The 17723-nt window shown below is 40.7% G+C and overlaps 1 protein-coding gene across 1 annotated transcript; it reads right to left on the reverse strand.

Moving 5' to 3' along the window:
• Positions 1–1291: 1291 nt before the first annotated feature.
• tbr1b (T-box brain transcription factor 1b) lies at positions 1292–8167 on the reverse strand. The gene is made up of 6 exons (XM_077002903.1): positions 7393–8167; positions 6779–6933; positions 6479–6600; positions 5924–6082; positions 5600–5661; positions 1292–4869 (listed from the first exon to the last, which is right to left on the reverse strand). Exons 1-6 carry the CDS (start codon positions 8082–8084, stop codon positions 4023–4025), a joined length of 2037 nt encoding a protein of 678 aa, XP_076859018.1. The 5' UTR covers positions 8085–8167; the 3' UTR covers positions 1292–4022.
• Positions 8168–17723: the final 9556 nt, after the last annotated feature.

The raw sequence follows: 17723 nt of genomic DNA on the forward strand, positions 1-17723 counted from the left end.
ATCATAAACGGAAGAGTCGATCCATCCATTTACAACCACTCATCCGGGTCCAGGTCGCAGGTACAGTGGCCTAAGCAAAGAGGCCCAGCCACCTGTCTCCAGCCACCTCCTCCAGCTCTTCTGAAGGATACTGAGGCGTTCGCAGGACAGCAGAGGGATATAATCTCTCCAGTGTGTCCTGGGTCTTCCTCGGGGTCTCCTCCCAGTTGGACATGCCGGGAGCACCTCACCAGGGAGGCGCCCAGGGGGCATCCGGACCAGATGCCTGAACCACCTCAACTGGCTCCTCTCTACATGGAGGAGCAGCGGCTCTACTCCCGAGTCACTCCATACTATGTAATTCACAATCTCATTCTTTCGGTCACTACCCAGAGCTCGTGACCGTAGGTGGGAGTCGGAACATAAATTGGCCAGTAAATCAAGAGCTTTTGGCTCAGCTCTCTCTTCACTACAACGGTCCGCAACACCGCTGCAGCCACACCGATCTGCCTGTCTCGTTCCATCCTTCCCTCGTGAACAAGAACCCGAGATACTGGAACTCCTCCACTTGAGGCGAGGACTCACTCCTCACCCTCCCCATAAATGGGAGAGTGTTCATTGTAATACTTCCTCCACCATTTAAAGATGATCTCTGTTTTGTAATGCTTTCGAGAAACACAGACTTCAGGATACCTAAACTACATGCTGGATTTTTTTAAGTCCTTGGTGATCGTCTTGAAATTAAACATTTTCAGTGGTCTGAGTCACTATAGGAAAGACTTGTGCCAGGTTCCTCATTACAGGTTCAGTATGCTGTAAAGGTTCAGGTAGAAGCCATATTCAGTTTGCTAATGTTAGATTTTCTGTATGGAATGTCCCTAAAGATAATCCACAAGGCCTGGCTCACTAGAATCCTATAGTGACAGGGTCATATGGACTGAGGTTAGCATTAGTTTGCAATCACATTTAATGATCAATAAAATTTTGCATAGCTATTGCATAGTTTGCATAGTTAATTAGCTAACAAATTATTTTGTTGAACTTTAATCACCAACAATCTATTACAGAAACTATACATATAAAAGGTCTCACATTTTTCACTGTAGACGATGAGCAATATGCATTGCATCTTAATGATATCAAGCATTTATCATGTCTTAATTAGTCATAAAAGTGACCTCATAATCATTGTCAATAATTTTAATGTCAGTTAAAGCAAAGTAATTTTACATTTCATGTGCTGCATTAACTTAAGCACACAACCATTTGACTGTATTGGCCAAGTGTGTAAACAAAGACCTATCACAAATAAAATAATGACTCACTGGATCTCTAAAATCAGCCAAAAACCGCTTTCCCTTCCCATCTTTGGACTTTCTATATAGGTCTGCTCAACCCAAATAGTAGCCCTGATTTAATTTTAACATGTCAGTGTCCATTTCCAAAGCAACAAGACAAGACTTGTTTTGCTTATAAATTCATAAAACGACAGCACCACACAGAGCCACCTCCAACTATATGTGATCATAATATGATAATTATTGTACAGCTTTTTATTCCTGGAGGAAAAAAACAATTGACAAAAGAAGCTTTTTCACTATCTGGAGTTATGTACAACTGAGCATTTCAAGCTGTAAAATTATGAGCTTATTATTATTATTATTATTATTTTCTTCTTCTATTACTACTACTACTACTTCTGCTTCAATGTGGCCACGTCTTGGTTATAGATTAGCAGTGGCGGAGCCAGGGGGGGGGGGGCAGTTGCCACCCCCAACAGAGCCCTTGCCACCCCTAGTGCCACCCCACTGGAAATGAATGAATGAATGAATGAATGTTCGATTTATATAGCGCCTTTCCAAATTCCCAAGGAAATGGTAATTTTAAGAGAAAATATGTGTTTCCTTTCGTTCATCATTTGTATATGGACCCCTCTGATAAAACATTGGTCACCCTTTGGCCACCCCTTGAAAAAAAGTCTAGCTCCACCACTGTAGATTAGGACTAGTATATCTATAGTCAGATTGTTTTGTCAAGGGGAAAAGTGCCAACTGTTCAGAACAGAACGATGCTGTCGCCCCCTAGTGACATTTGATAATCAATTGATTTTGGCGGGTGCCTTACCTTACGTACCTTAAAATAGCTACAGAGTCAAACAAATTTAATTCGAAAACCCTTTCTTCAAAATAGTAATACCCACACTCTTCGTCTTCAATACAGTCTTCGTCTTAACGGATTGTTAAAGATCGGCATGAGATTGAGAAAAGGATGGGCTTATTTAATTTCTTCCAGGTAAGGCAATACATTTTCTGCCACTGGATGGCAGCAAAATAAAATGAGCTCAACTATTGTAATCAACATACATTAACAAAAGGCGACCGTTTGGTTGTGTAGCAAAAATTGAACACATCAGTGCAGAACAATACAGAAATCAAACAACATATGACCTATAGGATCAACAACGCAATAAGACCCACATAATACATTTTATTAGACTACGCTATTTTCGCTTTTTTATTAAAGGCTAGAATGTATCAAATGAACAGGCCTTAAATAAAAAAAACGTTGTCTACTGAGTTGTCATAAAATAATGCTATGACTATATTTTTTATTCATTAAATATTTATTGTTAAGCCTACATTAATTAAGTAATCGATTTAGACGAACAAAGTTGATTCATAAACGACCTTAGCAAAATAATTATTATAAAAGAATCTAAATGTTTTTTTCTTTTACTTCCTGTTCTTGTAGAATGTGTTTGGGACACGGTTAACACTTACATGCCCTTAACATATATAAATATATATTTTCGATAAAGGAAAACCACAAGTGGTAAACTGAGTGAAATATGCCAACAGCCTAATTCAGCACCAGCTATGTTCATGGTGTCAGTGACAACTGCTTCCAACAGGCCTTATCTGTCTTCCAGATGTGCAGTAGATGTGATGCAAAGTAGACACGCTTTGCAAAACTATTTTCTACTGAACATGCACATTGAATTGTGAAACTACGTTAGAGTTTATTTAATAGACGAACATGGGGGAACATATACCACCATAAACAGCATATGACCTCTCGGGACCTACTGGTGTCTTGATAAATAAACAACCGGTGTCCAAATAAAACAACTTACAAAGTTTTAACACAAAGGCAACCAAAATTTGAAGTCTTGTGCAGGCTATTTTTTCCAAGAGTGTCATACTTTTGTTATATTTATTGCAAAGAAACACACCACAGTTACATTACTTTGTCAGCAGACCTGACTGACGTTGCTGGAGCGGCCCATTAAATCACAAAAACGTTAGGGGTCGCAACACAGTAAAAATGATGCATACGACATGACGGCTGCCCTGTACAAGTCATTTCATCTTGGCATTTGAATATCAAGGATTTTAATCTCGCAAAAATATTTAGGATGATTTTTTTCCTGATTAACGGCCTACCAACAGCGTTACAACAAAGTATACGAAATGAGAGCAACAATGACACAAGAGACTAATATTTTCCAGATAGACACCTCGACTCTAAAAAGCAACAGTTATAGCGAGCAATGCATAACGACGCCATTTGGTTTCTATCACTATGAACTATCCGATACCTCTCAGTCATCTCGGACACGTGAGACTGGGCCTCACCACATCCATTAGCATCTTGAAGATAAACAGCCTGCTTCCTTGTGGATTTTCTCTAAGAACATCGTACCATGAATCTAGTTATTCTGTCCTTTTACATACTGTACATCAACGTGTAATGAGATATTACGAATGTCTAGATAGGTATATACATTATTTTGTTACAATCACTTAAATGCAAGAAGATAGTTTGTAAACCTATTATAACGTTTTAAAAAGAACAATAGGTTATAGACTCGAACTATCTTAAACAATGCGGACAGTTAGTAAAACTACATATACAAATAACACACAAATAAATAAATAAATAAATAAATACCCTAAATAAAATATTAATAGATAAATATAAATCAAACTCCTTCAACGTGTCATGACACGAGCCATGCACACTGGGTTCCGGTTATACAGTGTCTAACTGTGGGAATAAAAGCTGTAATAACCAATGTCTTTGGAGCAATTCTTCTCACACTCCCTGGGTGTTAACATTTCTGATTTTAATGGGGACGACGTTTCTGAAACCGGTGTGGCAGATGGCGAGATCCTCCTCCGCTTGGCTTGCTCAAAAATCCCAGAATCGCTTGAATCAATTGACTTAATTGAAGATGGGGTCTCTATCCAGCTGGATTCCGACAGGTCTTTGGGTTTGGCTTCATCTGTCCCGCCAAGCGGAGATCTCTCCGGCGCGATGGCGTCCGCCTCGTCCAGCCCGACCAGGTACCCGGAGGTGGCGGTTCTGCCCCCGACGGAGTTGGAGGGCCAGCACGACAGAACCGCGCTGGACTTACTGCAGTACTGGGGCGGAGTGCGTGCGCCCCAGCCGGGCGGCTCGCCGTAATAACCCAGAGGTCTGTTGGAGCAGCCCGCCGTGGGCAAGGGGAGAGTCTTCACTCCGGCAGCTGCGTACGACAGAAGGGTGGCCGCGTTACCGGCGAAATCAGCCGCCGCCGCGGCGTCGTATGCCGAGGCGGCAAAGTCCAGTCGGTTGTTGGCAGGGGTGACAAACCATCGCTGCGGGGAGGCCACTGCGGTCTCCTCGGTTTGTTGCGGGGATAGCAAGCTGTTACTAAGTGGGACGCTGCGGTCCGTGCCAGGAGCGGTACCGACGCCAGGGTGAAAGCGGGACTTGGCATACGAGCTGACAAATTGGTCCTGCAGGAAAGAACCAGCCATGGCGTATCTGGCACCGGGCACGATCTGGGAGCGCGGAGACTCACCCGGGGACGGCGTCAACCGATCGATGTCGCAACCTGTGTATACACTGGAAAAAGAGGGTTGATAAACATAGTAGACATGAAATACTTCACGTTGAAAGTAATAATAATGAAATACTAATAATAATAATAACAACAATGATCATAATAACGTAAGAAATAAAATATCTGGGGCTTTGTATTTTTTTTTGTTTTGGAAAGTTTTTTGCTGTGCTTAATAGCACAGCTTTGATAAGAAACCTCTAGTTTGAGCGAATGCATCTGAAAAGTTGAAAAAATATGTTTAGGTTTTTTTGTTCTCATTTTTGCAATATTTAATATAAATATTATTGCACACGTTGACAATACTTATAGTACCCTCGTCTTCTATATTATACAATACTATACTATACAGTGCTACTAACAAACATAAATGTAGCAAGTTACTTTTCAGGTTGAAATGAATCTACGTGACAGCACGTAATGCGCGATACGAAACTAGACTGTTCATATATGACACCTGTTGCATTCATCTTAAGGAAAATACACAACTTAAAAATGGAGATGTTTTCGCTCATCTTGGCCATTCGACCAATAGGCTATAGGTTTTATAATACCACTATTCTAATTTCAGTACAAATATGTCAGTGCATAAACATACTTAGGAGGGTGCTTTAATTGGTTATTGTTGGCTATATGTAGCCTTGATAAACGAATTTTAAAAGAATCGCACTTAAAGGAGGCAAATAAAAGGAATTTTGAAAATAAAAACATTGTGCAAAAACAAATAAACCTTACGTGTCGTAGTTGTCCCGGAATCCCTTTGCAAATGGATTATGGTCGATTTTTAGCTGTGTGATCTGTGGGACAGAAAAATAAACAGCAATGACAACGCCACTCTTTCCAGTTATCTGAAAATAAAATATATTTTATATCTATTATTTGCCATCCTGTCATTAGTATTGTCTGTTACAGTATGATTTAGAAATATGTAACATATACAGTATAACCAAAACCCAAGTAATGTTTTATTCCTGTTGCGTGCAGTATATAAGACTGTAAAGTAGGCGTTAACTACATTGTAGATTATTATTATTATAGCAGTTATGCGCCACATCGTACATCAGTATTTTGGTACGCTGTGACAGCGATAAACTGTGTCTCCGGAAAGGTGAAGGTCTGCACGCGCCCAGGCTGGCTCGAGTCCTCCGTTCCATCTTCGTTCACCTGCACCACGTGCAGCCGCGGCTGATATTTATGCAAAGACTGCAGGACCACCATCTGCAGGAATTCACCCGAAAAAACGAAAGTGTCATCGCACACTGCGCCCGCTCAAAGCGACTGTCCATTTAGATTATATTTGGATATTAACTTATGCTTGACTTTAATCTAAAATATAAGAATCTATAAATCATATATTACATTATACATGGTTAAAATATATTAGTATATTGATATTTACATAAAGTATAGAAATTTGTAGGTAGAAGTATTTGTGTTTGTCTCGTCTGTGTGTGCGTATGTGTGTGTGTGTGTGTGTGTGTGTGTGTGTGTGTGTGTGTGTGTGTGTGTGTGTGTGTGTGTGTATTACTAATTTAGCCCGTTGTTGGGTAAATAATAGCTGAAAACATTTGCATCATAAACTTATTATGTAGCGATTCATGTGCGTTCACTAACCTGGCCCGTGTTGTTAGATGCCCCTTTGTTGTTCGTTAGTTTAAGTTTTCCAAAGGAAATCTCCTGACGCATCCAGTGCGCACCCGTGTTTGGCGAATCTGGGTGCATGTACACCCTGTTTCCTTTACACAAAACAATGTGCAATTAAATTCGATGCATATCTGCGCCGGCCACGTAAAACTAATCAGAGTTTGTGTGTATTTATAAAAACGTATGCATCCGTAGCAACGATACATTGCCTATTTAAAGGGCATCAGCAAGTGTAGCAAAATATATGCTGTTCATTCAGGTAACACTTACCTGTCACATTGGTGTCCGCTTTACCGCACGGGACCCATTTGCCCCCCTGAAAACGCCAATGGTTCGGATCCGCGAGAATCACGTCCACAAAAATATTGTAATGTGCAGTAGGGTCCAAGCCGGATATATTGAAACTTAAAAACGGGAACATTCGCCTAAAGATAGACAAAAGTAACTTTTAAAAGCGACATAGTTCTGTATCCTAATTACAATAAATGTATTACAGTTTATTACATGAAGTTCCACTTGTTTATGAGGCAAAAAATAAGAATTAGAAATCTGTTTAGTGTTTATAATTTTGCAGCTGAAACGTTGTAATTGGTAAAGCACTTACAAATATAAAGCAGTAAATAAACGTTATTATATGTCAAATTATTTAGAAAATAAATGTTTAAAATATTACGATTTGGAATAGAATTGTTTGGATGTTAAAAACAGAAAGCTTGTATAAAATCCCGTGAAACATTTTTTTTTAAATATTTAAACGTTTTGCGGTATGTTCCCTAAATGCTCAAAGTGTGTTAATCCTACCAGTCTTCATGTAAACAAAGGAATTTATTATTATTATACCGTAAATATTTAAATTAACGCATATAGAATAACTGAATACCTACCGGCCTTGCTTTGTTATAATCATCTCGGTCTGGTGTCGGTGAAACTTAAGCCATAAGGCCCTATTGCACAGATACACTTGCGCTTTCCCGGGTATGAGTCCGGCTTGGGCGGAGGAGAACTGGTAGAACGCCGTCCCCTGATACGCGTGTCCGTACTGCTGCGCGTACGGGTAGCCCGCCGCCGGGTAGCCTTGCGGAGAGGTGTTGCTCAACAAACTGTTATATGCTCCATTCGTTATTACCGGGTGGTGCGCCATGTAGCGACTCGGACTTCCGATGGAAAATGCAGGGTGCGTCGGTCCATGTTGGCTCGGATAGGGAAACATGGTGGTAGGACTTGCTGAAAGCGCCTGGGTTTGGCTGGACTGTGAAAGGAGATACCTTTCTCCAGCAGATCCATCGAAATTGTGACGAATATCTGAGACTCCGTCAAGAGCAGGAGAGAGTTTGCCTCTCTGGACGTCCCCTGATGAGTCCTTTGAGTCGGGAAAATTGTCTGCCTCTGACTGATTCGTCATCCCAGCGGAGTTTTTTTTCAGAGGTGAACTTCTCTCCAGGTTGTCACTAGCGGATATAATAGGATGGCCGTGCAAGGCGAGATCAGACCCCTCCGAATTTGGGTAGCCACTGCCCACATTCATGCATTTCTTGGAGAGCGCGAGAGCTGGCGAGATGCAATGTTCGAGCTGCATAGCTCGATGACAAATAGCAATTAACGCGACCAACGTGAGACCACCAGCTTAACGCCTCGCGAATGTAACACGGGAGAAAACGCCTTCCTGTGGTTTGAGCTACTTTGTGCAAGAAAGCAAATCAGCCAATTGACACTACCCTGCAATCAAGGAGGCTTTGCTTTTCATTCCTGCGTCTGCATCGTTAATGAATCGACTTTCGCTATTGGTTAACACGTGACAGTAATTTAATTAGACAGAACTTAATTAGGATAATCAAGGAGGCCCTTCATGCCACAGTGTATTCACTTCTTGTGGCTAGTGACGTTTGTGCACTCAAACTTGTGAAAACTGGGACTGGTGTAATTTTAGAAAAGACTATAGTTTGAATGTATACTAATATTTAATAGTCAACATTTTTGGAGTATGGTTTATAGTATTATATACAGTTGGGTGAATAGACTTTATTATATGTACAGGTTAATACTGTAGAAGTAACAACGTCTGGATACGAATAAAACGAAGATTTATTATTATTACCAATAAAAATGAAAGACACCGCAATGAATCTCTTAAGATGTTTCTGAAATAGCGTGAAATCATCATCTATGTTTGAATATTGTTTACTAGTCCCAAAGCACATAAATTATTTGTGCGACTGGGTTGAAGTTATAAATTAAAGTGCTTGCCGCGTGCATTTCAAAATACAACAGTGCTGATATGACAGCAGTAACCTGTGAATTTCGTGCCTATTTATGTCGTCTTGAGAATAGCTTTCCATCTTATTCCCATTTTTTTGCAGTCCATACACATATATTTAAAATGGCTGCCCTTTTCCACTTTCTATGGAACAACAACAACAACAATAAAAATAACAATAACAATAAAATAATTATTTTCATGTCTCTGGAGCGAACGATTTTGTTCAAAATCATTGTTCAAAATAATTCACCAAAGATGACCGTTTCTGTGTCATGATAAGCTGATGGCTGATCACCGTACAATGTTCGGTAATGCCATTATTCCACGTTTATGCCAACGTTTTCAAATTCAATTTATCACTCTATTCATAAACTCCAACTCCAGGCGTTATAATATGTATATCACTGGTAGCTATATACCTGTGTTGTGTTTTTCAAGAAAAAAATAGAAACGGACCTATCAAAAATGAAGAACATTTGTTTTTAATCACTCCACCGAATAATTTATCGCCACTCATTTTCATGAAAGTATTAAGCAAACATTCAGTATATTCGTATGAAAGTATTGCTTAGTGAGTTGTCCCAGGTAATTCCCACTTCCATCGTGACTTTTCGCAAGGTTACTTGTGTGAAAGTGTCCGGCCCTGGTGTCGGGCCCAACTCGTTCACCAATCTGAAATACTCTTCTCATCAGATTATATCGCCCGTCTGACCAGAAACGCAAACTCGCTCCGCTGCCACTAGTTAACCACACCACATGTCATGAGATGTGCGGGTTTCTCCTCCTCGTATTCTCAGCATCACTTTACTTTCCACAAGGCTTGTTCCATCTTTGTATCAGAACACATATACGCTCAAAAAGATCTGCATGTGCTTAATTTGAATATTCCATGACATTCAAATAAGACCCTGCACATATTGTTAATAATATTTTGTAATAAATGAATCACAGCCAGACAACGTCATGATATAGATGGCAGGGAAACAATTCCTTGTAGATCCTAACTTGATTTTTAACCCAGAATCCGTGCGTTTATGAGTGCAAAACAAACCCGGAACGTGAGATTGGGGCTACAGACAGGGGTGAGCGGACTGAAGTTGTAATGAAGAGGCTTACATCTTCGAGGCTAACAAGAAGGGTCATTAAAAAGGGGCGACTGGGTCCAGCAATCTATTCTCCAGAAACGTGCAAGCACAGGCTTGCCTCCGCCTAACCAGATGTACGAACGGCTATCTTCTTCTATTCCTCATTATTCCTCTCTCTCTCTCTCTCCTCTCTCTCTCTCTCTCTCTCTCTCTCTCTCTCTCTCTCACACACACACACACACACACACACACACTTACTCGCTCACTCCCTCTCTCTCTCTCACTCACGCCCTCTCTCTCACACTCACTCACTCTCTCTCTCTCTCCGATTCTCTCTCTCTCACACACTCACTCACTCTCTCCGTCTCTCTCTCTCACACACACTCACTCACTCTCTCTGTTTCTCTCTCTCTTTCTCTCTTTCTCCCTCGCTCGCTCTTCTTTAATAAGCTATAACCAGACTTTGGGCTTAACGCTACTACTGCAGGCCTTATTGTTGAGTCACCAGTGCATATGTCTGCCTTAAGACTTTGACCCCCACCCCATCCCACCCCGACTTGTTATTTCTCTCTCCCTCCTTTTGTTGTGTACTAGCCCCCTGTACTTTGCACTTATTAGCTCAGCCAGTGGCCATAACCGCAGAGGGGCGGTGGTGATTATCAATGGCAGGGCCAGCGCTCCCTCAGGGCATCATTGTGTTGAATAGAGAGTTTTCCATCCTCAGGTGGGCATAAACACACGCCACTGACCCACGCAAACAGGTGTTGTGTTTCTATGTCACATGCACATTACCCTAATATGTTTGAATGGTGCATTGTGCTTTTAATTATATGTTTGTAATGTAAATATTAATTAAGGTGTTTGTGATGCGAGCATTGCTCAAAATGTAATTTAACTAAATGTAGTTTAGATTTAGCAGTCTAAAGAATGGCTGGTGAATTATGTCCGAAACTAATTCAGCAGTTCAGTAGAGCTGTACAGTTTTCTCACTATTATACCGCATATACAATGAAACAAGGTCAGTGATGGAGAACAACAAACAAAGCCTCAGTTTGCAGTGATATTCAAAGAACCTCAAAATGTATCGCCAGCGTGAACAGCTTGAGTAAGTGACCCCAGGTTGGGAGGTGTTTGCTTGTGGTTCACCTCTCCTAATCATCACGTTGGCATTGATCAGTCGTAAGTTGCCAATAACCTGCTATATGAACAAGCCAAACGTCAGATGGTTTCTTCAGCCTCGCAGAAGCGTGACATGTCCGCTAAACCTCTCCACATCTGCCCGTGGCGCGCAGCCAGCGAGCTTCAGTGCTGATGCCAGGCGCTATGTTGACTACGTTAACGTTGAATAAAGTTTCGGGAATTACCTGAGAACTTTGTGGCGAAACGAATTCAGATTGTTTTCAAAGACCTGCAGCGGAAAAGCCCGATGACCACCGGGGTCTTATATAATAATTGTCACTGGCGGGCGAAGCCAGCTCGGGGACTTTATCTAATGGCCGCTCTGTCACACCAATGACGGGATCGGCGCACACCGAATGACAACAACATTATAGCCACACTGGGTATGGGGACGGAGAGCGCTGGCCCAGTCACAAGAGATTGCTTTCTGTGAGCGTGAGAGAGGCTGTGCGGTGTAAACACAGAACTGACAGTAGCGAAGAAACAAAAATGGAGCGACTTCAAGGTTATTTGTGATTCATGGTAGGTAGTGGCTTATATTACAGTGTCAATGAAAATTTCATGGGAGTGCATTTAAGATGGCCTTTAAGATATTTATAAGCTGTTTGCATTGGATGCCATAGTGTGAAACTCGTATCAATAAATCACACTGAAATACCACATAAACATGTATATATATATATATATATATATATATATATATATATATATATATATATATATATATATATATATATATATATATATATATACACACACACACACACACACACACCCATACCTGTCTCAGGTGTAAAATGCCCGATTCTTAACAGCTGCACTAATCATCTGGTTAATAAAGTGGCCCTTGTTTTCTAGGGACTTAACTACTGACCGCTGTGGCGTCCTGTGGCCAGACCTGAGCTGTCACAAGGCATCAGGCAGCTCGTTGGAGAAGAGAGATGGGAGGTGGGCCAGTGTGGGCTGTGTGGGCAGTTGTGGCTTTTAAAGCCTTATTAGAGTGAGTGGCGTAGTCACGGACCCGTCTGGTCCCCCGAGACCCACTCCTACCCTGCTCATTATTGATGTCCTTTTAGGGTCTCTGCGCAGGTGTCACTCATGTCCCCATCAGAGCCACCTTGGCTTGGTACGGTAGCCAGATTTACCCACCATACGCAGACGCACACCCGCACACGTGTGGATACACACACGCACACACACACACACACACACACACACACACACATAGACACAGACATGCAGAGTGAGAGAAAGACCTCTGAGTGTTCACTGACCTCGACTGCACACTTTCACTCTTGATTTGATGCAAAATTGATGCTGAAAATTGACATTTCAGATAAGATGTGTTACCTGGAGGCTTGTTTGTCTTCGTCATTGTTTGTCTTATATTATGTAATATATATTTTTTGCAATATGAAGGATTTTTAAAATTATTATTATTATTACATTTGTATTAACTTACAGTGCAAATATATCTACTCTCAAATGTAATTTAAACAAAGCTTTCCATTATTACAGAAAACTACATTTTAAAATGAAGGGGATATTGTATCATAGAAAGCTATGAAAGTCTACTCAGTGCTCCAATGTGAAAGTTCTCCTTTTCACATACTTCCAGAAGTTCCAGCCATCCAGAAATGTAGGTTGCTTTTTTTCAAGTTAAATGTTGAAAGGTTAATATCAGAAAGAATATCAATTTGCTGGAATGTACTACTATAGCCTAATGGGTAATGTTTTGGTAATATACAGAGTCCCGATGTTCTGGAAAATGAAATAAGTGGACTGTTAACATGATCTTAAAGGAAAATGTCACATTTAGTTCTTAGATAAAAGTCTTGAGCAGTTGATGCCTCCCTGAGCTCTGTGTGACACACCTATGAACACACAATAGACAATCCTGAACAATATGAACAATCCTCCCTGCTGAGGTCCTGCCAGAGAAGCAACCATTTGCAGGTTCTCTATATTCTGAAGGTCTCTGTCCTGACTCCAGTAAGTGAAATATACACTCAGTGGACTTCAGGTTAGGCCAGAAGAACTGCATACATGCTTTACTAGTGAAAATGAAGCAAACTTTGTTTTGCTTTTGAGAAGATGCTTTTGCTCACTTTCATCCTGACATGGTTATTCATATTAATAAAACAGAATAAGCCCAATAAAACAAATTCAGGTTCATCATAATCTATCAATAAGACCCTGTCCCAGATCTGTAAACTGACTTTTCCATTGTTGAGATGTTCTCAGAGGCTTGTGTCAAAACATTGAGGCTGTGCAGACGCTGTCTCTTCTCATTACATCCAACATGGGCCTTTGCCATATCTGTGCCAACATCCTAAGGATATTCTTCATTTGTTCATCTTCAAGACTGAAAGTATTTATCATTCAGGTTGCAGGTTGTTTGCTACTGCTAAGCTGAGCAGTGTCTTCTTACTTTTTAACAATGTTCTGCGTGATCTTGGTACACGCGACATACCTGTGATATTTTCATTCTGAAATTTAGCCCCCACGATGGCTGGCTTCAATGGTTTCAATCTCACTGCAAAAAGTGAAAAAAAGCTATTCAATAAATGGGACTAACATAAATATGTTTAGGCATAATGAATTAAAACAGATTTCTTTCCTAAGCTGTCTAATGACAAGAAGATACAATCAGTAAATTGTTCTTTGTTCAGTTGCAGAGGTTGCTGTGCTCTGCTGTGAGAGACATGGGTAAGATTCTTGTCAAATTATAAAGTAGCAGCTGGACTAAACATTGTGACAATTACTTTCTTTTCTGAATGTTATGCTAACATGCAGGTTAACAAGAGGTCAGTCTCTTATTTCAAATTGGAATATAAGTAAAAAAATGAAAGATATTTTTGTTCCCCATTCTTTCCAAGCAATGACATGTATGACCGGCTCATATCTATCATACCTACTGTGAATATTGTAATTTGCACATTATACATGGCTTGCACCTGAATCCACATAAACAGAGAGTATAAAATATTCTTCCAGTATATGGAAGCATATGAATTTGCTCTGAAAATGTACCACCCAAACATCAGAAAACATTCCAATGTAACCTAGGACTCATTTTGTGAAGTATTTACTACACCAGTGCTTGAAGTCATAATTCAAGTCCATCCTTTGTGTGTATGTTCATGTGGAGGGTTTAAGAATTACCCAGTTTCTTAGACTAGTTAATGGCATAAAAACAATGGAGGTTAGTGACCAGGCGAACATGTTCAGTTGTACACAACTGAACCAAAGCATCATGACCAAAGCATCATGGCACTAAGAATATTTTAAGATTAACCTACAGAGAAGCACTAAATTAAGGTGTTAAAAGCTTCAAAACCACTCGACCTCAGTGCATGTTACAGTAACAGTGGCACGGCCAGTCACCCTGACGTTTGAGCGTGAGATGCTCTTGCTGTTTGTGCACTCTGAACTTCTCCCAGCAATGTGCTGAATCTCATCAAGATGTTCAGCTTGAAGACTAATTAACCAGTGGCCTTTAAAGGGGGAAAATACAGCAGATTAACTGTTATTTTAATTCATCACACAGATGAATTAAAATACACACAGCTCAACCTTGATTGCAACTTGCCGAATTGATCTAAATGACGTAATGCCCTTTGGCAATGAATCTTGAATGTCATTTGATCATTTACGCAGTTACTGTTTATCTGAAATTCCTATTGCATTATACTTCAATATACGTCCAGATTGTACAACGTACATGCAGTGTATGATGCATAAGATTATATAATAAGCTCCATTGCAAGTATTCAAAACAAGTCAAGTCTAATGAAGTGAACATTATGATTTGTGTGGTGCTGTTGGTTTCAGTTCATGTCTACTGAAATCTAAATCAAACAGATTCATGCCAGACTGATCTTACATATAGGTTTAGATCTTTTAGTCTTTATCTAGGAGTACAAAAAGCATCCACAGTGTGGGCGTCATTCCTTTGTCCTTTTAACTGAGAAACATCTTATCGATGACACCACTCCAGCACTGAGTGGTATCTCTTCTCTGCCACTCAGTGCTGGGTTTCCGGCACTGTTCATTATTTAGCATTACAGTACTGTATTACTGAAATTAATTGGTTCAGCACAAAAACCTGTATGTGCAAACATTTAGCTTTACTACTAGGAAGACCTGACTGCACAATTCTCAAATGGCTGCCGTAGACTTTGGTCGGATTATTTTTGCAGTGGCAGTGTGTATCATTCCCAAAGGGCGCTGTCAACTGTAAGCTACATGTACTCATGGTGTACATGTTCCAGATCCAAACCACTGAAGTGTATTATTGGTCTAAAGCATAGTAAGGATCTAATATCAAGAATCAGGAAGTGAAGAAAAGGTCTAATGTCCCAGCTAAAAACATCTTTTATCACCAGCTTCGGCACCGTTAGCAACTGCTTAGTTTGTTGCTAGTCTCTTTAAATATTCAGCGAGCTGTGTCTCTGGGAGCACAGTCAGGCCTGGTGACCATTTTGCTCTTTCTGCTGCCATGACCACTGCCAGACCTTCTTGACTGAAGAACGTCGCCCTCTGTCCCCAGCAAGCCCCAGGCATTAAAAATTCAGACTAAGTCTACTTTTTAAGCCATTTCTGATGAAAAGGGCAGAGAAATGAAACTGACTTATGCCAAATGAATATAGCTGGACTGCTATGATTCCACCGCTGATGTTTGCAGGTTTGAAATTATTTATAAAACGTCAATTTTAGCTTAGGATGCATGGTGACATGAAGTGTACACCTTTCTCTTTAGAACCCTTGGAGAATTTCAACATATTTGAGCAGAACTTAAAATCATGGGAATCCGTGATTCTGCTTTGTTCAAGTTTGCTCCTGAAGAAAGAGCTATTACTAGGTTCATGCAATGGGGCAATTTATTTTTTGTTTTTGAAGTATCTGGTTAGCTCTGACAAGATAACGTTGAAATAAGGAAGAAATACTGAAATATCATATCTACAGCTTCTGCGGAACATAACCAAATTGTTTATCTCCAGACAATCATATCTGATATGTATTGCTATTCTTCTAAATAAATATATATTTATGTAAATCCTACAGTGCTATCTTACATTATCAGGCCTGTCAAACATCTTGATTTGACATTCAGCAGCCAGAATGTCGGTCTCACTTAAACTGTAAGAGCAGGTCAGGGCCCCACAGCTTGGCTTCCTGACCTGTTCGTATTAAGCAGCAATTTAGTCAAAATCTCATCAAGTATCATAAAGATTCACCTTACATTTTAAACAAAAAATGGTTGTCCAGGGAAGAATAATTGTGGTATGAAAGATTAAAACCTCTCCACAGTAATCAAATGCTTTCACCTGATGTTATAAGTCTTGTTCAACATTCGGCATTGCTTAAAAGCAAATTTGGCAGTACTTGCCTGTATTAAACATCCTCTGTAATACAGAAATAAAATGCTCTGTCCTTGTGGTCGGCTTCTAAAAGCAAGTCCTAAGCCAATTTCTGTGAACCGGGTAGTGTGCCTGTCTCCTCCTCCCCATGGCAAAGTGAAATGGAATTGCCTCTCACATTCAAAGACAGCTCAGTGAAGGTGATAATAGAGCTACTCCCTGCTGTCTACAGTCAGGAAATAGGAAAGTGGCATATGGGGCCAGGAACCAAACAGAAGAGGAACTGCGCCTGGCAAGAGTGGGAACCAAAGGAAAGGTTAATGATCATTCCGGAATATTCTAGCGGGAGAAAGTCAGCTTTGAGAAGTTGAGTGGGAGTAAGGAGAGGGATGTTTGAATGACTTACCTTACCTCACATCACGCAAACACTCTTGTCAATCACATCTTTCATACACAGATTCTGTGAAGGATGAGGACCCAAAATGTGGTATAATTGCTTTGTTTTGAGTTCTATACATAATGCAGTACATTTTCTCTTAAACCATCCATGTCCATCACTTCATACTGATGTAGAGTGAATGAAAAAAATACCTTACCGTACCTTATCTACAGCGTGAAGCACTTCCCCAGGTAATGGCGCCTGTAATAGCGCCTGCTTCCGGCCTGAAGCCCACAGAACACGGAGCCCTGGAGCCGCGCTGCGCTGGAAATTAGCAATCATGCTTAGAGACGCCGCTCCAAACCAGGCTGACAGACTCGCAGAAATAGCATGCGGGAGGAAAAAAAGAGGAGAGAAGGAAGTAGAAAAAAGAAGAAAAAACAATGGATACACGGTAAAAAAAAAAAGTCTTTTTCACCATGAGAGAGTGCAAACACGAAGACGAGAGCTATGTGCGCGGCGAGGATGGAGTGCTAACATTAAAGCGCTGGACATTAGCATGAGGAGAAAACTTGCTTTGGTTTTTTCCAACGGCTACCACACCTTGGCCAAGGCGGTTTGTGCCCCCTCAGCACCCATGTCTGGGTATCAACCCTTTAAGTATCAATTAACCTAGCAGTGGGATTAGCCACTTCATCACGAAGCAATTTGCACTGTGTTGCTCCTCCGCTGTGCCTTTGTTCACATTCATTTGAGGGTTTTTTTCACCCCTGTTCAATGATAAAGGTATTTGAAGAAGGAGATGACAACTGTTGAAGGGCAGGGAGTTCTGGCGATGAAGCCACAGGAAATTATTGAGTACAGTTGTATAGAAGCAAGAGAGAGAGAGAGACAGACAGAATGAGAGAGAGAGAGAGAGGTCTAACGGTTCTTCTCACAAGAACAGTCATTC

The sequence above is a fragment of the Brachyhypopomus gauderio genome, chromosome 4 (assembly GCF_052324685.1).
Source record: "Brachyhypopomus gauderio isolate BG-103 chromosome 4, BGAUD_0.2, whole genome shotgun sequence".
NCBI classification, from domain to species: domain Eukaryota; kingdom Metazoa; phylum Chordata; class Actinopteri; order Gymnotiformes; family Hypopomidae; genus Brachyhypopomus; species Brachyhypopomus gauderio.